The following is a 23,313-nucleotide window of genomic DNA, read 5'->3' as shown; positions in this document are numbered from 1 at the left end:
CCTCCATCTGCTGTGTCTCGAAGATATCCGAGCTACGAAGGGAGGCGGGCCGGTTTCTCCTCAGACCCAACCAGCTTTACGGGGGTTTATTTAAACCTGGGTGAGAACGAAGCAGCGACATTGATCCGCCGCTCCCCGCGGCCGCCGCCAGGTGGCGCTGCCCCGCCGTCCCGCCTCAGGCCCGCCCGCCAAGGTGAGGCGCGCGAGGGGCGGGGCCTCGCGGCTCCGCCCCGCCCCCTCGGCCGGCGCGTGCTGCCCGCAGCCTCCGCGAGCCCGAGGCAGCGGCAGCGCCCGGAGGGAGCGCGGGCCGGGACGGACAGGGACACCGGGAGGGAAGAGAAGAGAAGAGAAGAGAAGAGAAGGAGAAGGCGTCGGCGTCCCCCTGCCGAGGAAGAAGCCCCGCGCCATGAGCCCCGACGAGAAGCCGCCGCCCGGTCGCTCCCGCGGTGACCGGCCGCCGCCACCTCAGCCTGCGGCCGGGCGATCCCGGCGGCGGGGCGGGCTCCTGGCGGAGATCCGTACGCCCATCCGCACGGAGCCCTTCCAGGAGCGGTACAGCCTCAGCCCCGGCCGGGAGCTCGGCAGGTGAGCGCTTCCTCCGCTGCCCCGGACGGCGGGGGAAGGAGCGGGCCCGGGGGATTGTGGCGTCGTACCCTTGGGGGTCCCTGCCGGGTAGAGCCGCGTCCAGCGGCATCCAGCGGTGGGGCTGTGCCCGCGCTGGGTCAGCTCCGAGGGTGTGCTCATGGCACTGGCTCGGCTGGAAGAGGGTGCTGGGAGGTAGCTGTACCTCTCAGCCGTCTGTCCCTCCTTCTGCTGAAGAAGTCACCCTCGGCTCCCCAGCCTTGCGGATCTGGCTGGGAAGATGCTGTGGTGTTCCCTGGGCGCCCGTGTAGAGTAGTGGGTATTGCTCTAGATTTTCATTGGAGATGGAAACCTGTCCCTTTAAAAAAAAAAAAAAAAAAAAAAAAGTTTTATTCCCTAGAGCTTTGTAAGCTGTGATATGCGGAAAAAAACAACTTTAGAGTCATTCAGGATAGCATATGCTTGAGAATAATCTAATGGTGGAACTTCTCAAAGAGTTAACAAGCTGGTTAAAATCGTGAGTTTGGAAGTGATTCCACATGTAAAGCTTAGTCCATGTATAATTTTAACACCTGACTGATAGAAAGCAAGGTTTAGGGCAAAACGTCTCATTAAAAGGTTTTTGCGTCTTGGGAACTACATATGTAGAATTTCAGCACCACTGAACCAATATTTTTGTCCGAAATTCTGTCACTTCTTATTAAAATAATGATAGTATTCTTAGAATTACATGTGCTTCATCCAAAGATTGTTCTGATAAAAAAGATTAGATGGAATACCACGGGATATATGGAAAGATATCCTCCTCAATGTATGTTCTATTGCAAGTTATGCTAGCTGTGTAACTCAATTTATACAGCAGCAAAACCAACCCCTTTGGAGCTAAGGAGGAGTTTCAGCGCAAATGTAGCTGCTGTAAGAACCTCTAACAAATATTTAGGTTGCCTAGGTGTTAGCTTAATGCCCACTTAGTAACTCTGATGTACCGGTAGAATAATACCCGTTTAGACATAGTGGTCTAAAGCATTCACACGGAAAGCAGGTGGGAGAAACATCCCATGGAGTGAGAAAGCTTTTTTTAGCTTGTGACCACAATGTCCAAGGCCTGGAAACTGAAGCTAACTAAATGCAGGCTACAAATCAGCCTAAATTCGAAGAAACAGTCCAAAAGGCGTAGGAGCGTGTAGCCCAGAATGTCCTGGTATCACTGCTGTTTTGGTTTTGGATTTTTTTTTAATTTGAAGTTCAGATTACTTCAGAAAATATTTTGCAGTTCTTCCATGGAATTGAGCATTTCTGTCAGAGCTGGGTGATAGTCACTGGCCTAATCAGAACATGGAATAGATGAAGGTTCCTTCTGGAACAAAGAAGTAAAACTGAGATGATTGGCTTTACACTAAGAACAGGAATTAAGTACTGCTGCAAGTCTTAGTCTGCTGTTTAAACAAGTAAATCTCACCATGGCTTTTTGTGTGGAATATATTTTGATCAGAACTATATTAAAAGATGACCTTCACATGAAGGCTGTGATTTTGCACCTGTAGTTAAAATGAGTTAAGTGGCAGTTCTAAATTTTTGTTTTGGTTTTGAGCAACAGTTGCATATATTTTTAGTTCAGACTGTCTGTCTTTAACTTCACAAGTGTCTTCACTATCTTCTCTTATAGAGTATAGAAATCTCGACATTTGAATGCATATGCTTGGTTTTTTATTCGACAATTTTCAATGGTTTTTGTACATTTTGATTTTTAAAAAGTGGATAGTTTAGCTACAATACTCCCATTAAAGACTATTTTTTGCCCTCTCTGTGGCAAAACGTAGGTGGAAAGTCTCTCTGCCACTTTTAACTGTCATTTTATTGATATTTTATTAACACAAATTGTTTCACTTTTATATGTTTGTAAATTGTGTAATTCTTTATTTACGGGTAGAGTTTATCTTTACAAAGAACAAATTAGCACCCAGGTATGGCAGGTTTTTGTCTCCGATGAAGAGCAGTCCTTGTGCACACAACATAATCTAAGAATTAAGATTTGGTGGAAAAAAGTTTATGCACTCTGTATTTGTCCATCCCATTTCCCAGAATTAGAGAAACAGTTTAAAAGCTGAACTTTAGGTAGGTTTGAGAATAACAACATGCATATGGATTGTGTTTAAAACTGAGAGCAGGGAGGAAGAAGCAAGTTTATCACCTTTGCTGAGATCAGGGCTGCTGCGTGAGCTCAGCAGGTTTGTGTGGTCTTTAGCCTCCCGTTCTGTCAGTCAACACACGGATGTTGAACTTCCCAGGGCACTTGGAGCGTCTGTTTTCTGTTCTCTGGTCCCTGCGTTTGGAGGAGGTGGGAAGAAAGGGGAACGTGGCAAAGTGTTAAGGCATTGTAGTTCTAGTAATGCTGGGAAGAGAGGTGTGGGGGCTCTGGCCCCAGGTGGCACGTTAGGGAGCGAAAGTCCTGGGGGAAGCAGTCCTGAAAGGCATGGATGAATCTAGCAGAACTTTATCACAATGTCACCAGAGGGATTTGAGTGCAAACCCATAGGAAGTCAGGCCTCATTAGTTCTGCTCACAGGAGAAAAAACTGCTTTCAGAATGTAGAGCTTATGTGCTTCAGAAGGTGCTGCCTTGTTCAGTAGCTGAACAGGCATTTGCAAGGCTGTTGAAACAAAGCTGTTGGGAAAGCCAGGTTCACTTGGGAAAAATATCAAAAAACTTCATTGTAATGGCCACTTAGGAAAGGAAATTATTGCAAGTTCCTTAGGATAACATGGAAATCAAAGTTTTTTAATTGAATTATTTAATATATGAAATTTTGGTCCCATATTCACATCCTTAATAATTTTACTGTCCTCAAAATCAGAATATTGTCACACAAATCTTTACTTGCGTGAGGTTTGAAATCAGACTTACCTCTGATGATTGTTTTAGGGGTGCCAATTCTCATCACCTCACTGAGATTTAAATGTTTTCAGACAGTGCTAGCTTGAGTTAGGTTAGTTTGAAGAAGCGTAACCTTTGCAGAGGGCAGGACACCAATTGCTTAACTCTTCCTCTTACCATTTGTGCTTAAGCCATAATTACTGTAAAATTGGGAACAATACATTTTTTACTACCAAGAGCTTCCTTAAAGAGTCTACTATAATTGTATTTAGTTGCTTTGCTTGTTTTCCTCAAGAAAAAAATTCCTAATTGCAAACGAAGTATTACTAGGCTATTCATTCTTCAGCTTGTTGATGGAATGTTGCACTCCTTTTTTTATGTGAAACAAGCTATGCACATGTTGGAAATCATCATTTGTGTGCAGAAAATAATACTCTTGATTCTAGAGCTGGGTTAGAGGAAGGCGTAAGTGGCTGGTCTGTCTTTCTTCTGGAAGGTAACAGTCACCTTAAATGATTGATCCAAAATAAATTATCTTCTAGCAAAATGTGTGCACGGATGTAAATATGTCCTGTGCAATTCAGTTGTTTCTTCTCATTCCCAGTTTTTTGTTAAAGCATACAAGCTCATTCTCCAAAGGTAAGGATAAGAAATACTGTAATCATCCAAGGAGACTGAAATAGTCTTTGTTCCTGACAAGTGACATGGCTGTAGTTTCATGTGCAGGTAATGCATGTCTTAGTTTTTGGGGGTTTTTTCCCCAAAAGAACAACTCTGGCATGAACTTTTATTTCTCAGGTAGCTTTCAGTAATGTGTGTCGTAGCAGTACATGACACTTTTACTGTTTTGTGCCATCATACTGCTGTCCTCAGCTGCTCTCTGCAGTAGCACAGCTGGGGTGAAATATCTGTGGAACTAAACAAAAGTAGAAAAGAGGTAAAAATGAAGGGTTGCAAGTAGTTGGGTTTGCCATTTGAGAATAAATTTATGTGACTAAATTATTCATGACCATCAGAAATTGAATCCCTGCACTGTGTTGTTTGGAAATCCAAAATCGTCAGGGGAAAAAAACCCCACACTTCAGAAAAATGTTTGATATGAGTTACATAATAAACTGCATACAGTATTGTGGATCTCAGAAAAATTTTTTTTGGAACTTTATAAAAAGTAAATATCCTCACAGGAAGAAGTTATTCCTGCATTTGTTACAGTGACAGTGTTTTATAGGTCACTTTAAAAATAAGGTTAGTTATTTTAAAATATTTAGTTTCGTTATTTTTATTTATTATAAATAAATTAGTCAGGTTAGTTCTCTGTTGTTCTGAACCTAGGACAACAAAAATTAATTGGTGTGGATAAATGTTCCTGCTTATCTGATTTGACATTTGATTTGTGATTTGACAATTTTCCTTTGAGCTATAATGTGTACCTAATGAAGCAATGCAAATTCTGTTGGCAATCTGAAAAGGTGACATTGAGCTTCCTTGTAATCAGATACGATTTATCTTAAATCATAATTCTTGAATGAGACTCTTGTGAGGAGTGAGAACCACTTACAGTTTCCTATTCTTGTCTCTCTCCAAAATATTTTTATTTGTGATTGGATGTCTGGTAGTCTGTTTTCAACTTGGGAAATGCACATTAAGATTTTTATCTCAAAATTATTCTTCCTTCCATGCAATGTTCTCACTGCTAGCTCTTTTCAATACACTAAAGTAGAAATTCTGTGATCTAACACTATTTTATAAACTTCTTTATAATAAGTTCTGAAAAGCAGGATTTTAAGAAAAGCAAAGATGAAGTATATGCAATGTATACTTCATAAGAATGCTTGTTAATATCTGGCTTATCTACTATTCTGTTCCAGTCAAAAAGAATTTATTTAAAAATTGTCTTTTGGCTTAACCATGTAGTGGATGCTATCTTTGGATCTTAGCTCTGAAATTTTCTCAGACATGAATCTAGATCATTGCACAGTAATTAGTTCTACTGGTTATAAACATCAGGTTTGTCAAGTTTGATCTTTTTGGGAATTGTATTCAGAAAAGATGAGTTCTAACAGGCAGTAGTTACAATAGCTCTAATTATAGGCATAACCATAAGGAATCTGGGCAGGATTCTTGGTCTGAAACAATTTAGAATTAGTATTTGTCAGCCGGCTGAACTCTCGTGTAACCTGTCCTTTGAATTACGTCACCTCTCAGGCTTCTGGCCAGCTCAGCTAAACAGGACATGTGTGGCCACCCACGGTGGTGGCTCTTGCCGTTTCTTGCTGCTCCATGAATACTGTTTTATTTCCATAGTGACTAATGCACTGTGAAGCAGCAACCTTGGTACTTATTAGGCTAATTAACTTGTTTCCAGATAGATTTTGTATGTAATTCAAAACAGCACAGTACTTGAAAGCTGTATTATAAAGATTTCAAACTTTTCTAAGCCGCTTTCTCTAGGTCCTTCCTGGTGCTAGAATTAAAAGCTTTTGACTGCACTGAGGCAACATTCAGGAGGAAGTTGCACAGTGCATTCAGAGACTATCTAAGGAAAACAGAGAAGGCTGAACCCAGCCAGGGACCTATATTTATTGGTATAGAGGCTTAGTATCAGGTATTTAAATAACTTGCTGTTAAAGGGCATCTCCATTTATTTTTATATGTTGTTTTTTGACAACCTACTCACCAGTTGATTTTTTGTCTTGAAATGTTTTTGGTGCTAAGAACTTGAACAAGTAACTTAACACTTTTGATAAATGCATAGCTTTCTACTGTACATTAATTCTGTGCTACAAAATTATCTTCATGCATTTACAAACCTCAATAGTTTTGTCTTCATGTATATATTAGTAATTGAGAACTCTTTCCCAAAAAGTTAGATTCAAGACATTGAAAGCATATTCTTACTGTTTGTCTACCTTCACCAGACATCTGGACTGTGCTGTGATCTAGTCTTAATACCTACTGTGCTGTAGATAATGTGTGCTTATGCAAAATATTATTCCTAGAGGAACAACTGTGGCTGTATCAGTGGTTACAAGTCCAATTATTTTATTGAGATTGCCTAGCAAATACCCACTTTGTGGGTACTTATTTGACTTGATTCATTTAGACTGTGTGATTTTGAAACAAATGCTTATTAAAAGCAAGCCGACCACAACTTTGTTTAGCAGTTATATTTCATGAATAGCAGTCTTCTGCCAATAGGCTGGGAGAGTGAAAACTTTGACACAAGCTGAAGTAGTTAATTTTGTGAACTTCAGCTTGGAGATGGGAGAGGCAAAAGCCATTGTAATTGTGTCCCAAAATAGATGAGGACTATTATTTTGGTTTCAGCAACCCTACAGTAAGTAAAGAACCAAACTAAAGATCTCCAAGTTATTCCTGCAGCTTTATAAGAAAATGTTTACATAAAAATAAAAAAAAGGTAGTTTTGATTATTATTATACCTGTATGGAAAGAGCTAAAGTAAGATTACTATACTTCAAAGTGTGAGAATTCATCATTGCATTAGTGACAGGTATTAATTAAAATACCTATTCAGTCTAAAAATCAGCACTGTGTGAAGGGAACTGAGTGGAGCAGGTGGTGTGGGACTCTTGCAGGGAAGTTAAGAGAAGCCACTTCTGCCAGAGTGCTGGGGGGGAAGTGGTGTGATGCAAGCGCTGCAGTGTGGTTTGAGCTGGCCTGGTGCATCATCAGGTGTGTGTTCTGCCGAGGTGACGCTCATTAATGTGGGCTAAGCACTGTGCTCAGCTCTCTCTGCTCTCAGTGTTCCTATTCACTTTGGCATTGCTGCAAAAATCGTGCTACAAAGCTTGATGTTAGTCAAGCTGCTTCACTGTATTTAAATTATCTGTGTTCCTTATTATTTAGTCTCACTGTGTAAGTAAGGGATTTTGAGTATTGTTAATCAAAAAACTCTGTCTGTTATCATTTGAGACATGCCATGGTGAAAATACAAAGTGCCATATTAGAAAATGTAGAGTCTGGATATTGCATGGCAAATGGAGCAGGATTCAATGAGAGTGCTGTTACCTTGGATATGGTGGGATACTTGAGAAAACAATAACTGGGTTACTGTGAGATAATCAGAGAAAGCATAAATTGCTTATTTGTACATTTTGGTTTTGCCAGCTTTTTAAATTAAAGTTTTGAGGATAATTTAATCTTGGGACTAGCACAACTTGTTTATTCTGTATTTTTGAAAACCGGGTTGTTTGAATTGATTGGGGTTTTTTTTTAATTCTTTATGTTTAATGGAGGTTATTTACATTCTGAGCTGGGGTGTTTGTACCTTTCAAACACAGGGATCATCACTCAGCAAGGCATCTTTCTGAATCCATATTGTCTCTTAACTGCATCCTTTAACAGTGATTTGGTTCAAGTTTCTTGAAACGTTAATTTATAAAGGCAGTGCTAAAGCTGTCACTAGGGAATGTAAAATTTCATTATTATTTAATTTCAGGGGAAAATTTGCAGTGGTGAAGAAGTGTATCCAGAAAGACACTGAAAGAGAGTTTGCAGCAAAATTCATGAGAAAAAGAAGAAAGGGTCAAGACTGTCGGATGGAAATAATCCACGAAATTGCAGTCCTTGAGCTGGCACAGTGCAACCTTTGGGTCATTAACTTGCATGAAGTTTATGAAACTGCAACTGAGATGATTTTAGTCCTGGAATAGTAAGTATTAATAATAATTCCTGAATAACTTTATGCAGTATTTTCTTAAAACGAATAATGTAAAAATACTGCGTATCAATGTGAATAATGTGAAAGTTTTTATTGGTTGCCTCTTACCCTTGCTTAACTTCAAGAAGAATTGCTAAGAAAATGACGATTACAAGAAGTTATGTGCAGTCTCGTAACTACTTCAGATTATAACAAATTTCTCTAATTATGTAGTATCTTTCAAAGCTGAACTATAATTTATGTAGTTAAAGCATCTTTAATGTACACTCCCTACTTGTAAAAGAGGAAGAGGAAAGAAGCAATGAGTATCTGTTCAACAACTGAAGTTTATTTCATTGACAGTGGCAAAGACGGGATGAAATCTGTTGTGGTTTTTTTGCCAGTTATAAAAAAGGTATTGAAAGCGACATCATTGCTAGAAAGAAACTATCAGAACCCCCTAAGACAGAAAGCTTGCTAAAACAGTATCTTTTGGGGGAAAGAAAGGAGGAGGATTGAGACCTAGAATAGTTTCTAAGGACACTTGACTCTGCATTTGTCTGTGTGGTTTTCTCCACTTGAGTTTGTCCCGATGGGTATTCCAGCAGCTGTCATGACTGTTCATCTCGTATGCCAATGACTTTAGATACTAGGGCATCTAGCTGGCTTCCAAAGATCCACCCAAATGCTTGTTGCGACTGAACTCTATATTCTTGTTAAGCTCTATGGATTTTAAATAATTAGGAGACGAACAGTGAGGCTAAATAGTTCAGAAGTGACTTGTCTGCTAAGATAAATCTAGTTTGTGCAGCTCTTCTCTTACTTGATAGCAAAAAGAAATGGTGAGAAATCTTGTGTCCCAATCACATCTTGTTTAGAAGTCAAAAGAAACTGTATCTTTAAAGTTCAGTGAAATGGAATGAGGCCGTGCCTCCTAAGGCAAAATTCCTTCTATAATACATTTTTTAAACTTCATTGTGCTCTTAATGAAGTCATGAGGTATGAAATATTCAAGTATCTTTTATAATACATAGGTGTGACAGAGCTTCTGGGGTTTTAACTGCTGCTACTGAGGACTCATAAGTAGCTGCTTTAAACATTAGCAGAAATTTAAAATAAAATACAGTTTAATTTTCTAGATCCCGTAGGATTTAATATGAGCAGTGAAATCTAAATGAGCAATGAGCTTTGTGATAATTTTGATGCAAAATTCTTAGTTTTCTTTTAGAACTCAGTTTTCTTCCAGTTGCAAAACTCTTCTAATCTGAAGTATTAACTAGGCTGTTCAGTAATTAGCAAAATTATTGGGTTTATATGCATCAGTCATACCTTGTTTCAGATAAATAGCTGTGTGCTGGAGTTGTAAATTACAAAAATAGTCTTTCCCTGACTTCAGCAAGTATGTCTGGATGCTTCTTTAAAGTCAACATGTTTCAGAGACATGTTGCAACAAAACAGGTATGAATGTTAGTGAATTTCTGACATTCTGTCTGCAGAGGATTAAAGAACATACCTAGACTGCAAGCTTCTCTAGGGCTTTTCAGTTTCTATTAAGCTTGATGGTCTTTGTGGCAGATCTTTATCTCCTGAAGAAGTAAAATAAATACTTAATTCTTGGCCGCTAACTTCATCTGCTAAGGTTTTAAAGTTTCCAGTCTTGTGGAATCTGTCATAAGGGCTGAGGGTTTTGCCTTCAGGAAGTGTTTTGCCTTCAGGAAGAGAAATACTAATGTTACATGGGGGCTTGTCTTTCAAGCACTATCAATTTTTGACAGAAAACGAACTTAAAATTGGCCACTGTTAATATTAAGTGTTGAGCAGTGGGAAGCAAGGAGGCATTAGAGTGTTGGCTTCAGCTGTAGCAGAGCAAATTGGGGCTGTCTGCATCCATCCTCACAACAGTCTCTGGTTTGTTGTCATAAGAGCTCAGTCAGGGTATGTATGTCAGAGTTGAAGGGGTAAGTAAGGCTGACAGGGTAACAGATAAAGCCTGGAATTAATCTGTAGGTCAGTTATGTTTCTGTATTTCACTGAAAACTGAATGAATGAAAAGAACCTGGAATTTTGCTGGAAAAGGTAAAGATATAGTCTGGTAAACTTGACATATCAGATAAAAAAAGAAAAAAGCAAATTTGGTAACTTTTGGGCTTGATACCTGTATGAAACCTACCTGTCATCTTCCAATTCCTTTTGAAAGAAAAAGCAGTAGAGCATCTGATGCTTAAGAGCTGGTGTTTTTGTAAGTGCTCATCACCATGTTTTTACACATCTATGGAAGGGATAGATGATATTAGTGGGTCATTAGTGGGTCAGATGTTACAGAAACCTGTAAGTGCAACTTCAAAAGTCTTCGTCATTAATATTACAGTGTGAAGAGCCTCTGAACTGAGCCAGGGCCTTGTGTAAATACAATAGACTTTCGTTATCCTTGCTTTAAAAAAAGGAAGAAGTTGTCTTTATCATCTTGAAGACACAGCTAGTATTTATTTGATACGCTGGATGAAGTGTTTTTTCACCTGTAGCTATATGGACCTGGATAATGCTATGGACATTAATAATATCTATTAATAGATAATATCTATAATATCTATTGATATTAATGGACTTATATAGTCTTGGACATGATTTGTTGTCCTGCTTACTGGAGGTGTGACTGGTTAAAATAAGAGTCTGCTGGCAGGAAATGGTCCATTTGGCAGGGGATTCAACAGATAGAACTTGAAGCAAACCCATTGTAATCACAAAAAACTGTGTTGCTCCAATATTTGCATCTTGTCTATTAGAGTAGCAAGCAGAGTTGTTCTAGTTAGCAGTCTCAAATCAAGACTAAAGGTCCTAAAAAAGTTTTAGGGGAAAACTTCTCAAATGGTCTTAGTTACCTTTGCTTGTGTTTCATTCATTTCTTGGGCTGCTTGATTGGCAAAATTGGCAAAAAAACCTGGCAAAAAAATAAAAGCATTTGTCTGAAAACAGAGACCTTTTAAGACCAATGTCTACAACTTAATGCATTTGGATGCTTCTCTTCCCATGTCTTCTCATCAGATATGGATTTACAGTTTTCTCAGGCTTTAGGGACATTGGTATGTTATGGTAGCCTTACACTGGAAAAATTGCCAGTAAGTGTGCTTATTATCCAGTGGTGTGCCTAGCCAAGGGAAAGAGTTACGGCTGTCAGCAGAGTGAGCAAGAACCTTTGCTGGTAGTGTTACAGCCACTGTGGTGTGAACAGCTTGTACTGTAAGTTCCATGTACAGAAAGTAGATGACTTTCCATTATCTTGCAAAGATAACCCTTTCAAGAAAGACTTTTGACAGAGTTGAAGATTCAGGAAGCAAATTCTTGTCCATTGCACACTGTATATAACTCAGTATTGAAATCAAGTAGGAATTGGTCTACATGTCTGTACTCTGGTGATTCGTACTTCTAGGTCCTTTAGAACACTAACGTAATATCTGATCCATTGAAGCTGGGGGAATGGTTTATTTCTTCAGGTGCCCTGAAATAGGTTTGTTCAATCTCTTTCTAATGATAAGTTAAATGACTGTGTTAGTGTCTCATAAGTGCACTTGAAAGAAGTTTGATGCTGAATCTCATACAGTTCATTGTTAAGATACATTTCAAGGAAGATAAGCAGTCTCCATTTAATCTAAAGTCGAACATAATTGTAACAAAGATTAATGCTCCAGACTTCCAAATGACTTTTAGCTCATTTATGCTACTAAGTAGTAATAAAGTGTTAGCATGCTTTTAATTGATGAAGAGCAGTTGGATTTCACTTGAAACTAGAGAAATTAATAGCACAACAGTACTTTCATAAATAAAATAGCTAAAGAATTATGGTTGCCATAGCTTTCAAGTTTGGAAAGACTTCTTATGCCTCACATTTTTTTCACATACTTAGCTAAGGGAGGGTGTACTAGAGAAATAATGCATTTTAAGTAACACTGAATTCAAACTGTTTTGCTCTTAAATATGTCCTTATCAATTTTTTTTTCCAGATTAAGATGGCTTGTTTTCCTAAAAACTTTGTTGTCCTAAGGATAATTCTTTGCTTTTATCTCCTCAGAACGTTTTCTGACTAGGTGGGTGGGGGTGTCCAGTCATTTGCTAAGTTATTTCATAATGACAGTTAGAAAAACCACAGTTTAATGAAAAATGGGTAAATATTATTAACACCAGAGTACTCTTGGTCTGCATATATACAGAAATCATAATAGTGACACGCCTATGATACTTTCCTAGCAGGTATTTTGATCCCTTCTATGGTTAGATTTCTTTTTCTCCTAAAGTCTAGCTGGAAAATACAAAATAGCTGTGTTGAAAGTATTGTTAAGGAGCTTGGCAAAACTTGGCTTAGGTGTGCAGGAGAGTCTTTTTGGAGTTCATTTTGACATTGTGCATCCAACCGCTTGTGACTGGCTTGGCTCACAGCTTCCTGACTGTTTTCCTTAAGGGAATCAATTAAGCTCATTCCACAGCAACAATACACAAAACGGTCTTGCAGTATTAAATTTCCATGTGTTCTTGTAAAGGGTTGCTGTTACTTGTTTGAATGTGGTAATTTTTGGACAGAAGGAATTGTCCAGAAGGAGTTGTTCCATCAGCATCCCAAACAGCAAAGATCAAAAAACAAAACATTGCATGTGAAGTCACCTTCCCATGTGAAACTATTTTGTAAAACCAAGTGCCTATGGTAGCTGGGAATGGCAGTGTCTCGTAAGTCATGAAGTGGGTGTGCATGTGTGAGGGCTGTATTTGCATGTCTCACTTTTAAAAATGCTGATGAACCCAGGCGTCTTCAGAAGTATAGGGAGGGACTTAGATACTTTTTTTTAAAATAAAAAAAAATTTTAAAAATTTAAAAGTTTCTGAATCAAGGGTTTTCTACTCTCACATTGGTCTTGTGTCTTGATTTCAGTAATGGGACATTGCTCCAACTTTTCTTGTCTTGACTTTTAAACCTATAATTCAGAGTTCTTTAAGTGTAGTATTAAAATTCTAGGAGGCTTACATTTTAGTGCCTACCTCAGTTTTAATTAAGTTACACCAATAAACAAATTGTAGCAGATGCCTACCAAGTAGACGTACAGCAAACAGGGCTTTTTAAGGCCCGTCCACCCTTGACATGCACTGGTTTTTCAGGTGGGTCTGTTAAACGTAAAGTGTGATCCCACGTTTTGGGTATAAATCCAATTTCACAGAATTAAATAGCAGAAGTATTTTTTCCTTACATGAAGTGGCAGAGCTCTACCAGCAAAATCCCAGGGCTATTGCTCTAAAACACATTGTGTTAGTAATTTTGGTGGTAGATCTTATCACTGTATGTGCATTATAATTCACTGCTACAAGGAATTAAATCACTCTTCAAGTAACATATTATGGCATTCTTAAAGCAGAAAGTTTACTTTATGGGTTGCAGTAGATGGTTTTCTATTCCTGTCTGGAAGATCTGGTTGATGTTGCTTTTTCAAGGAACTTGGTTTAGGATATTAGAATACACTAACGGATGTTCATTTAAAAAATGTCATTAATATCTGAATCCTGTTCAAAGCTGAAATATTACTATTTCCATGAATTAAATAAAAATGGACTGAATGAAGATGCAATAGTGTCAAGTGTATGAAATTTTTCAAAAGTAATTTAAGGATTACTATTGCTTTGAAAAACTCATTCTTGAGCTCTATTATCTTTGATACAGAATGAAGAAAAATAATTATTTAAGAGAGGGGTTTTTTTGAAAGAAAATCTTAGTTTAATAAATCAAATTGTACTGCTGCACCAGTCAGCCAGCATATAGAACAGAAGTGTAAAACTCTTTAGGAAAGGTTAAGATTTACTTTTTTTTTTTTTTTTTTTTTTTTTTTTTTTTTTTGGTAAGACAGTCTGCAAGGAAAATTTAAAATAATAGCAGTGAAAATACTTGGAGGGCAAAAAACTTTTTTTTAATCCATGAGGCTTTTGAAAGTACAAGGACTGTAGCAGCAAAGTTAGTGTAGGCAAAATGAAAATTTGAGTATATTTAAGTGTTCTTTTTCTGGGGGAACATGGTTGAAATGCACCTTTCTTGTAGAACTCTCATTTGCTGTTATATTCATGTTGAATGTGCCTGGCTGTCTTCAGGATAGCCTAGGCAATACAATTCATTGGAAAAAAAGCAAGCAAAGGTAGAGTAGATGGGTATGCATCAGTAAAGATTAATGCTTGTGCAAAGTCATTTTTGCATGTCAGTTTGGTGTAACTGGAGAGGATGCTGTCCTCAAGGGTTTCACCACCTTTTCCTGAGGGATGATTATAGAATTTCATGCAGAACAAAGGGTGTATGTGCTGATTTCATAGTAGTAGTTCAAAAATCCATATGCAAAGTGGCCCCATTCTAACATTCTTGCGCCCATTCTTGTTTTAAGATGGAGCTTCTGTTCAGTTTATTTTACTTTTGATGCTACCGGGTTGTATTGTAAAACAATTTTACTTCTCTAGAGCCATTGCTATACAGAGCTGGTACTGCATGTGGCTTCAGAGTACTTTAAAAACATTCATTCATATCTAGTTATTTTTATATTTTTTGTTATTCTGTTATTTGTTTAAACATATATAAACAAAAGGGGAAGCAAGCTAGAGCTAAAATTCAGTGCTATTTTTAGATGAAAGAAGTTTAGAAACCTGTAATGCATCCCTGTATATCAGAGACTTCATAAACAATTCAATTGCAGACTTTACATTTATTCTTTTGAGTATGTGCAGCATTTTGAGGAGGATGGGAGGTGGGGCTGCTTTGTTCTATATTTACAAAGACTTGCCTTGGCCAGATTTCCATGTAGTTTCATAAGAATGGCAAAAGGCACATCTTCTATGAAAACAATGTCCTCAAACAAATGTGGCATTCATCTGAAAGTAAAGTCAGTAGTGTTTCAAAAGTAGTCCCCAAAATTTCTGTACTATTCATATTCTCTAACCTAAATGACTAAAATCTTTGCTTCTCTCCAAAGCTGCCACACTGCAGAAAACACTTCCAAGGCTGTAAAAGCTTCCAAGTGTCTAATAACTGAAAATATCATGATTGGATTATACCTCCTGCTGATCTTGCCTATACAAAAAAAAAGTGCTAGTAGGGCCAAATGGGTGCTATAATTTAGTCTTTGAACTAACAATATTCCTACTGTTCCACAGTGCTGCTGGAGGTGAAATCTTTGACCAGTGTGTGGCTGAAAGAGAGGAGGCCTTCAAAGAAAAAGATGTTAAACGACTTATGAAGCAGATATTAGAAGGAGTTTCATTCTTGCACAGAAACAATGTTGTTCATCTTGACTTAAAGGTAAGATTGGTGCTGTATTTTTCTTAGTGATTTCTGATCTGTTGACTTTCTTGCTGGTAATATGTCACAATAATGCCAATTTGTAATTAACACAATTTTACCGAATTACACCTTGAATGATAAAATTAAACTTTTGGGATAGAGTAACCACCAGGTCTACAAGCCTTTTGGGGGGTTTCGACGATTATGTTAAATAGAAACTTCACTTGATTAAGTGAAATGTAATGAATTCAAAAGTTAATTTGCCTCGCACCTTAAATTGGAAATGAGTGCTTTGGGTAAGACCTGACTCATTTCTACATTTCAGTAAAAATGTCTGGGTATTATATGGCCATTGAAAAGCAGGTTTGTTTTTTGTATTGACTTGAGTTTTAATGAAGAAGAAGGGTGGTAGTGACACTGGTGGAATAAAGTGTAATGTTCCAGAATGAAATGTTCAAACAGGACTGGTAAATTAATGTGTTAAGTACATTTATAGCATTTTCTTCCTTTTTTTTTTTCCCAGTTACTGTAAAACCTAATTTAAATCTGTCATTTGCTGCCAAACAGTTGGCTAACACCCTATTGGTATATAAATTATCATGATTTACTGAAATAAGTATTTTTTCTAATTGAAAAATAGTTTTGACCTAAATCAAGGCAAAAGTACAGTTGCCATCACATGAAATCTTATGGCTAAAAAGGAAGTTGTAACAGGGATCCAGAAAACTATCTTCTCCTATTGGCAGCAAGCTCCAGTTAATTTTCTTTAGCTTCCACCCATGCACTCACATGGAAGATGCAACTGTATCTCATGATGAGGTTGAACTAGTTTACTACTAATAAGGTGGTATGAAAAGTAACTTGCATTACATTTTTTAAAATTCTTTTTACACGTCCTATTCTCATATTTACTAAGTATGTTGTAAGCTGCTGCATGTTTGTTCTGTTGCTGAGATCCTTACTTACACTTATTACTTACTTAGTATTTTGGCACTATTACAAACCTACCAGTAGATTCCGGTATCAGGCTGTATGTACTTAATATATAACTTAGCACGTCATTAACCATTCATCAGCTAAAGCAGATGAGCCATATTTGCACACAAATATGTCACCTAACTGGTTTTCCAAACATTTATTCAAATTATATGTGGAATTCTTTGATTGAGTCATACACACAGAATATTAATAATTGTACTAAAATAATTAATGAAAAATTTTGGCAAGTGATGTGAGAATAAGTGTTCAGAAAGACTAAAAATGAGCAGTTAGAATTCCTCAAAGTTCCAGGATGCTTAAACAAGATACTCAGTGTCTCTACAATGGTTGGCCATTGAATTTCCTTGAAGCAAAGCGTGTAAAATTAAAATGTCCTTTGTGGACAGTATATATTTGTACATGTTTGTAGTTAAAGTTGTGGTGTTCCTTAGCACCATCAGCTGGATATCCATAACTGGCAATGTGCTGTGTTTTATATGACTTCAGTATTTATTTGCAAAAGTAGACTTGGGATGTTGATTACAGCTTTTGTCCAGAAAAGAAATTCATAAAAAGCTTACCTAAAAAAATTTCCAACTGGTCAGAAAACTTACGCTATAACATGGAGCACGTGCAGTTCTCACTGAAAAATTCAGCATTGTTTTGCTGCCTTACGAAAGTTCATTAGCAGAGCAAATTGTCTAGTAATTAGGTTAATTAACATGTTTATACATTACTGCAGTGTGCAATGTGTGTTTAAAAGTGGATCTTAATTGGAGTCCTACTTGCAGTGTGATGACTTTCATGATATATATAACTATCAGTCTTTTGCAAAATAAGGTTTATGGAAGTCTTCAGAGTATCGGCAAATAAAATTATGGAAATGGTAGAATTAAAAACCATGACTTGCAAAGATTAATTGATCCACATGCCTTGCAAGACTTTAAAAAAAGGCCCATTTTTAACAGAACTCAAAAAGTTGGATGCTCACTTTGGCCACATATTTATTAACCCGCTGTCCTCATCTTCTGTTGTATCGTGTCTCTTGCTGCTTTACCTTGTGGCCTAAAGCAGTGGGGAATTTACTAAGTACTTTGTGATGACATCTGGAAGACTTCTGTATGTTTACTGTATGTTATGCAAGGTGTTTGCCAATAGCAAAGTTTTCAAATTCTTGCTAAAATGTGGGGGTTTTGTGCTATTAGTTGCACCTTTGTGTCTCTGAAGATTTCCATTTCATTTGTCTGTTACAAATTCCTTCGGAAAGGTCTATCCAATTTTCCATATGTTGCACCTTCAAAAAAGTTAAATTCTACACGCAGAAGAATTTAAACCCAAGTGGTTGCCAGTGTGTAGTTATCAGTCTAATATTTATATTATAAATTTTACGAACCAGTTTTGTGACACTGACAGGTACCTTGCTCTAGCTTCTCTTTGCCCTCTTAATAGATATGAGATTTTTCCTGAGACTAAACACTGCAGAAGGAAATGGGGTATTTTGATGTGGCTTAGCAAGGTTGTCACCTGATCATTTCTTTCCAAAAGCATGGTTCTACTGAAAGATGGTTGAAATATGTCGTGTTTTTAATAGCAAAATACAATTATATAGTCCAGTTTTGACTTGGATAAAGAGCAAATATAATGCTACCTAGTGCAAATTAATTATCACTTGACAGTATTGTGTTGATGCTATTTAATTTGTAGGGTGTGCATAGATTGTAGTCAGGAGTCTTTCATCTCTTCTTAATGGTGCTTAAAAGCTGCAGAGTAAGGGAAGTTTCCTTTCTCTGTGTTCTCATTTGCTGATTGACTTAATCTTGAAATGGTGTTTGGTAAAAACTTAAAGTAGTTGGGAATGGGAAAGAATTTAAGAAGTCATGGGGGCTGAGGAAGAAGATATGGGGGTCCTTTACTTTTTTAGAATCAGCCTAGTCTAGTATCTTTACACATAATACAGCTGGGGTATCTCAGCTAGTCTGTTTTTCCTGTTTCTGACCATTATTTCTTGGATAATTCCTGTCTTTTCTTCTAGGGATCTGAGGGGTTTTGAGTATTATATAATTAGATATCTGCAACATTAATGAAGTTAGGTAAGGTGAGGCATCGATTAGTTTAAAAATGCGACCTTTATTATGTGTCCTTAGTTCTTAACGTATCTTCTTGAAACCAAGTAAAGATACAAGAAATAAGAGGATTTAAACAGAACCTTTAAGCCTTGCTGCAGTAGAGGGGGAGGTTTTCAAACGTTGCCATTTGATGGTTTCCATCAACGATTTCAATAGTGCTTGAGGGTAAAAGCGAAAGGCCGTTTGTAGAATAGCCACCAGGAGAGCCTCCGGCCAGCGTCTCTCCTGTCTTTGTGGGCTGACAGGCATTAGGCAAACCTAGATATATTCCAGCAGCGTGAAACCAAAAGAGAAACAGTATTACAGATGTGAGGAAATTACCTTACTTTTCTGAAAGTCTGAGAGTAATGGTGTCAAGCTGAAAACTATGGTGAGTTTGAAGCTATGGCTTCTTTTAAGTTTCATACTGTTTTTTAGGCTGGCACTTCACATCAATCCCATAATGATTCCTTAAAATAAGAAAATTACTCAATTCATGTTAAGACTCAATTCATACTGTAGACAGGGATTTTTCTGCATAGGTGTGTTTGCCTAATAAGATTTTTTAAAAAAAAAAAGACAAAACTACTTGTGGCAACTGTTTTATCTACAAAAATATTAAAATACAGGGCTGAAGGGTTTCACAAAATTTTTCCATTAAAAACTTTTCCTCATTTAAATATAGAGAACAAATACTTTTCTCATGCTTTTAATTTGATTCTTCACAACATAACTAAATTTCTCACTGGGAAGAACATCTGAGAGGCTAATGAATGAGGCACAGTCAGCTTTTTTGGATGTTTGCTTTTCTAATACAAATAGAGAATAACAAATCTGAACTATAAAGAATGTGGTAATGTGCAGCTCCAAAAGCCTTTGTACAGCCACCAGATCCCAGTTTGTAAAGAAAATTTAGAAAGAGCTATTCTTAATATGTAGGTTTACAAACAGAAAATAGATTGACAACATCATGGAGTTATTTTCAAATAGCACAGTTTAATTCTGCAGGAATCAAAAAACTTTACTATATTCAGCTCTTGCAGTGAAGAGAACTGGCCCAAGTTTTTTTAAATGTTCTTGCCCAGGTTTATTTCTGTGTTCAAAAGCAAGGCTGTTCATGTGAGAGCATGTCTTCATGAGTGACTCTGGGGATGGAGGACATAGCAGCTCTGGGACTAGACAAGTATAAATGTTGGCATTACTCCAGCTGGATTATCAGTCAGTGGTTGCTTTGCTGTTCTTAGTCTTTTGTCCTCCTCCCTTTTCAACCACCCTGAAAAGTGTGGTTGATGATCCAGGTTCCCAATAAAGACTTCTGCACTTTCATGGAACTTGGGCTCACTAGAAGCATGAATGCAGTGTCAATTGTCAGCACTACCGTTTGGAGAAGTTAATGACAATGATAAAACCCAGTGTGATTACTGGCCTGGGGGTAGGGACGGTCAAACCTTTTTTTTCTTTTTTTTTGGGAACTTTATGCTTCAGTTGCAAAAAATCTAAGACCTGTTGTCTAAAGTTAGTTTTTAGATTTTTATTTTTAAATTGAACTAGCATTTAAAATAGTAAGGAACTTCTTAATGACCACAAAGGTGCTTTGAAAGAAGACAGCCATGATCTAGTGACATCAGCGCAAACAAGTTTATCCGAAGGTGATGCTCTTAAAAACCTGTTTTTCAGGCTGCTATATTTTTTTTCAACTGTTCTTCAGTTAGTGTTCTGTAATACAGTTGTTTGTACTTTGAACAGGATTCAGGTTGGTTGCAACAGACCTTTAAACAGGTGCAGTCAAAATAGTTTTGTGTGTTCAGGGTTTTTTAAACGATTGGGTGTTTTTGGAAACCCTTCAATGGGAGGTACTTTACACCATCTATTGGAAGAATCAAGGAGGGGAGAGGTGTTAAAGAGGTGATAAAAAGGATTTAGAGGTACAAGTGTGGAGGTACTCACATGCTATTGTTAAATGACAGATATTGGCATGTATTTCCAATGTGTTCTAAGCTAACTAACAAAGGTTTGATTCTCAGTTCTAAATTGAAAATCCTGCCACACCTTTTAGCCTACGTGTCTTTTCAAAATCACCTTGGGGGAAATACATAAATGATCCAGGATATCATACTTGTTATGGGAGGCACTGTTGCTGCTTGTGGTCTAAAATAATTATGCAATATGATGTCATATACGCTAGTTTTGGGTGATCCCAAAAGTCTCCTCCTCTTGTTTTTCAGCCCCAAAATATTCTGCTAACCAGTAAGTCTCCTCTGGGAGACATTAAGATAGTAGATTTTGGCCTTTCCAGAATAATGAAGAGCAGTGAGGAACTAAGAGAAATCATGGGAACTCCAGAATACGTAGGTAAGTTGTTACTGTAGGAATGATGAATAGTCCAGGCTTCTGGGGAGCAAAAAGAGAACTTGGAGCATGCCAACCTGGCTGTGTAGTCACTGTGTTGCAGGATCAAGTTATTACTTGGACGTGGCACTGCAGTCAAAGGTGGAACTGGCAAGTCTTGCCAGTCTAATGAAATATGATTGTGTGCTTTTGTTGAAAGTGAAGACGCACTTTAGATGATTCTTACCAGCAGTGATAACATGTATTGCTCTGATTAAAAGTTTAAATTCACATATTCAGTCTCTGAATACAATATTTTAGCCAGCGTAGGTTTTCCGTTTTTTTTTTTTTAAAAAGCCCAAACCACTCCAGGCCTTGAAAATATCTTCAAGTTGTGTGGTGTATCTTCATAGTTATGGGTTACATGCTGGAATATGCAATGTTTGATATTTCTGTTTTGTCTGCAAGAAACTTGCTTACAGATTCCTTAACTGGGAAGGAGACTGGCCTGGCTTCTGAAGATGACAATAAAAGGAAAATAGTTTTTTATACTTAAAAACAGCGAATGATAGAAACCACTTAAATAACCTGAATAGAAATATCTTGATTTCAAAAGACTGTCATGCTTCAAATGGCTTATCTTAAATTTTACCACGTGACCATTATTGCATTTTTTAACTATAATGTAATGTCTGCATATGACAAAACCCATTTTTTTCCCCCCTGAATAGCTCCTGAAATTCTGAGTTATGACCCAATCAGTACAGCAACTGACATGTGGTAAGTTGAACAAATTAATGGTCATCATAACTGTACTGAAAAGGGTTGTTCTTTGGGGTTTTTTTTGTTTGTTTGCTTTTAAGAAAAAAAGGCAACCAAAAAAACTGCTTTTCTGGTTTTTACTTTTTAATTTAGGAGCATTGGAGTACTGGCATATGTTATGCTAACAGGGATATCGCCTTTCTTGGGGGATGATAAACAAGAAACATTCTTAAATATATCTCAGATGAACGTAAGTTACTCTGGAGAGGACTTTGACCTTGTATCAGAGTCTGCTGTGGATTTCATCAAAACTCTGCTGGTTAAGAAACCTGAGTAAGTAAAATGCACAATTGTATATGCTAATATGTCAGCCTGACTTAATTTTAAATGTAGCAAGTGCTAGTGTTTTCATTTTTAAAGTATGAGGGGACTTTGATTGCACTGTGCTTTTGCTTTTTATGTATATGAAAACAGAATTCCTCCATTTCCATCCAAGCATGTATAGTCCAAATGATGTCCAGATGTTAGTAATTAAAACTCAAATTACTTTCAGAAAACTGTGTATGAACTGTAGCTTATAGCAGTGAACAGTACACTCATTCTTCTTGCAGGTACTTTGCTGAAGTCTTTTAAAAGAACTCAGCTTTGAGTCCTTAATTTTGGATGGGTTGGTAGAGAACCTTGCCTTTTTTGGTTCATTGGTACACTTTTCTCAATGGGCAGCGAAATGGAAATTCCAGGTTCCCAAATAGAACAGGTGTTTTCTGTGGAACTTCATGGGACATGTCAGCTATTGAAATGGCTTACTGCTTGTCTGTGGGAATACTTGAAGAATGTAAAGGTTGGATAATTTTTCTATATATAAGAAGAAAATCTGTATAAACTTCGAAAGTTGGTTGGCAGCATGATAATATAAACTCATATTTGGGGATCTATTAATTTCCCTTATTTTAAATGCTAGGCATTCATCTACTTGAACTGCTGTGGTCTTTTTTGGTAAAAGATAGCTGTCAGTGGGGGTTTTTTTTGTTTCCAATTCTGTCTTTAATACAGTCATATCCTTGAAGTATTTTGTGGGGATCTCTTCTGCAAGGTACTGGATTTTGTATTCATTTGGACATTTATTTTAATGCTTTCCTTCCTCTGCAGGGACCGGGCAACTGCTGAAGAATGTCTTCAACATCCATGGTTAGAACAAAGTGATAATCCCACTTGCAGGGCCTGGAATAAGAATACAGAAGGGGAGACCAGTGATGCCATCCAGAAAGATGTGGATTCTGCCTCTGAAAAATCAGTAGATGCTGAGAAAACTGGAGAGGAAGAATCAATAGTGACAGAAGAACTAATTGTAGTGGCTTCATATACACTGGGACAATGTAGGCAGTCAGAAAAAGAAAAAGTAACTGAGCAGAAAGCCATTTCCAAACGATTTAAATTTGAGGAACCATTACTGCAGGAAATACCAGGAGAATTCATTTACTGAACTGTGTGGAGCTTCATAGCTATAACTGGAAGGCAGTTTTTTCTACTAAACAAAAGTATTCTAGCCAAGTGAATTTCTGATACGCAATATATGTTCTAGATAAAAGAAAGTGTTTATAAACCGTGCCAAGCTTATTTTCATGGAACAGATAAACAAGATTTCAAGTGGCTGACAGGAATTTAACAAAGATGATAAACTTATTTTTGTTTTTAATTTTTATTTCTGGGGTTTTTTTGTTGTTGTTGTT

At 37.4% G+C, this 23,313-nt stretch overlaps 1 protein-coding gene across 1 annotated transcript; it reads left to right on the top strand.

Moving 5' to 3' along the window:
* Positions 1–274: 274 nt before the first annotated feature.
* STK17A (serine/threonine kinase 17a) lies at positions 275–23,097 on the top strand. The gene is made up of 7 exons (XM_082303356.1): positions 275–585; positions 7,916–8,128; positions 15,284–15,428; positions 20,719–20,845; positions 21,553–21,601; positions 21,737–21,916; positions 22,733–23,097. Exons 1-7 carry the CDS (start codon positions 407–409, stop codon positions 23,064–23,066), a joined length of 1,227 nt encoding a protein of 408 aa, XP_082159482.1. The 5' UTR covers positions 275–406; the 3' UTR covers positions 23,067–23,097.
* Positions 23,098–23,313: the final 216 nt, after the last annotated feature.

Source organism: Coloeus monedula (genome assembly GCF_965178545.1).
Source record: "Coloeus monedula genome assembly, chromosome: 1".
Taxonomy (NCBI): domain Eukaryota; kingdom Metazoa; phylum Chordata; class Aves; order Passeriformes; family Corvidae; genus Coloeus; species Coloeus monedula.
This window is presented reverse-complemented; position numbering and strand designations above follow the sequence as displayed.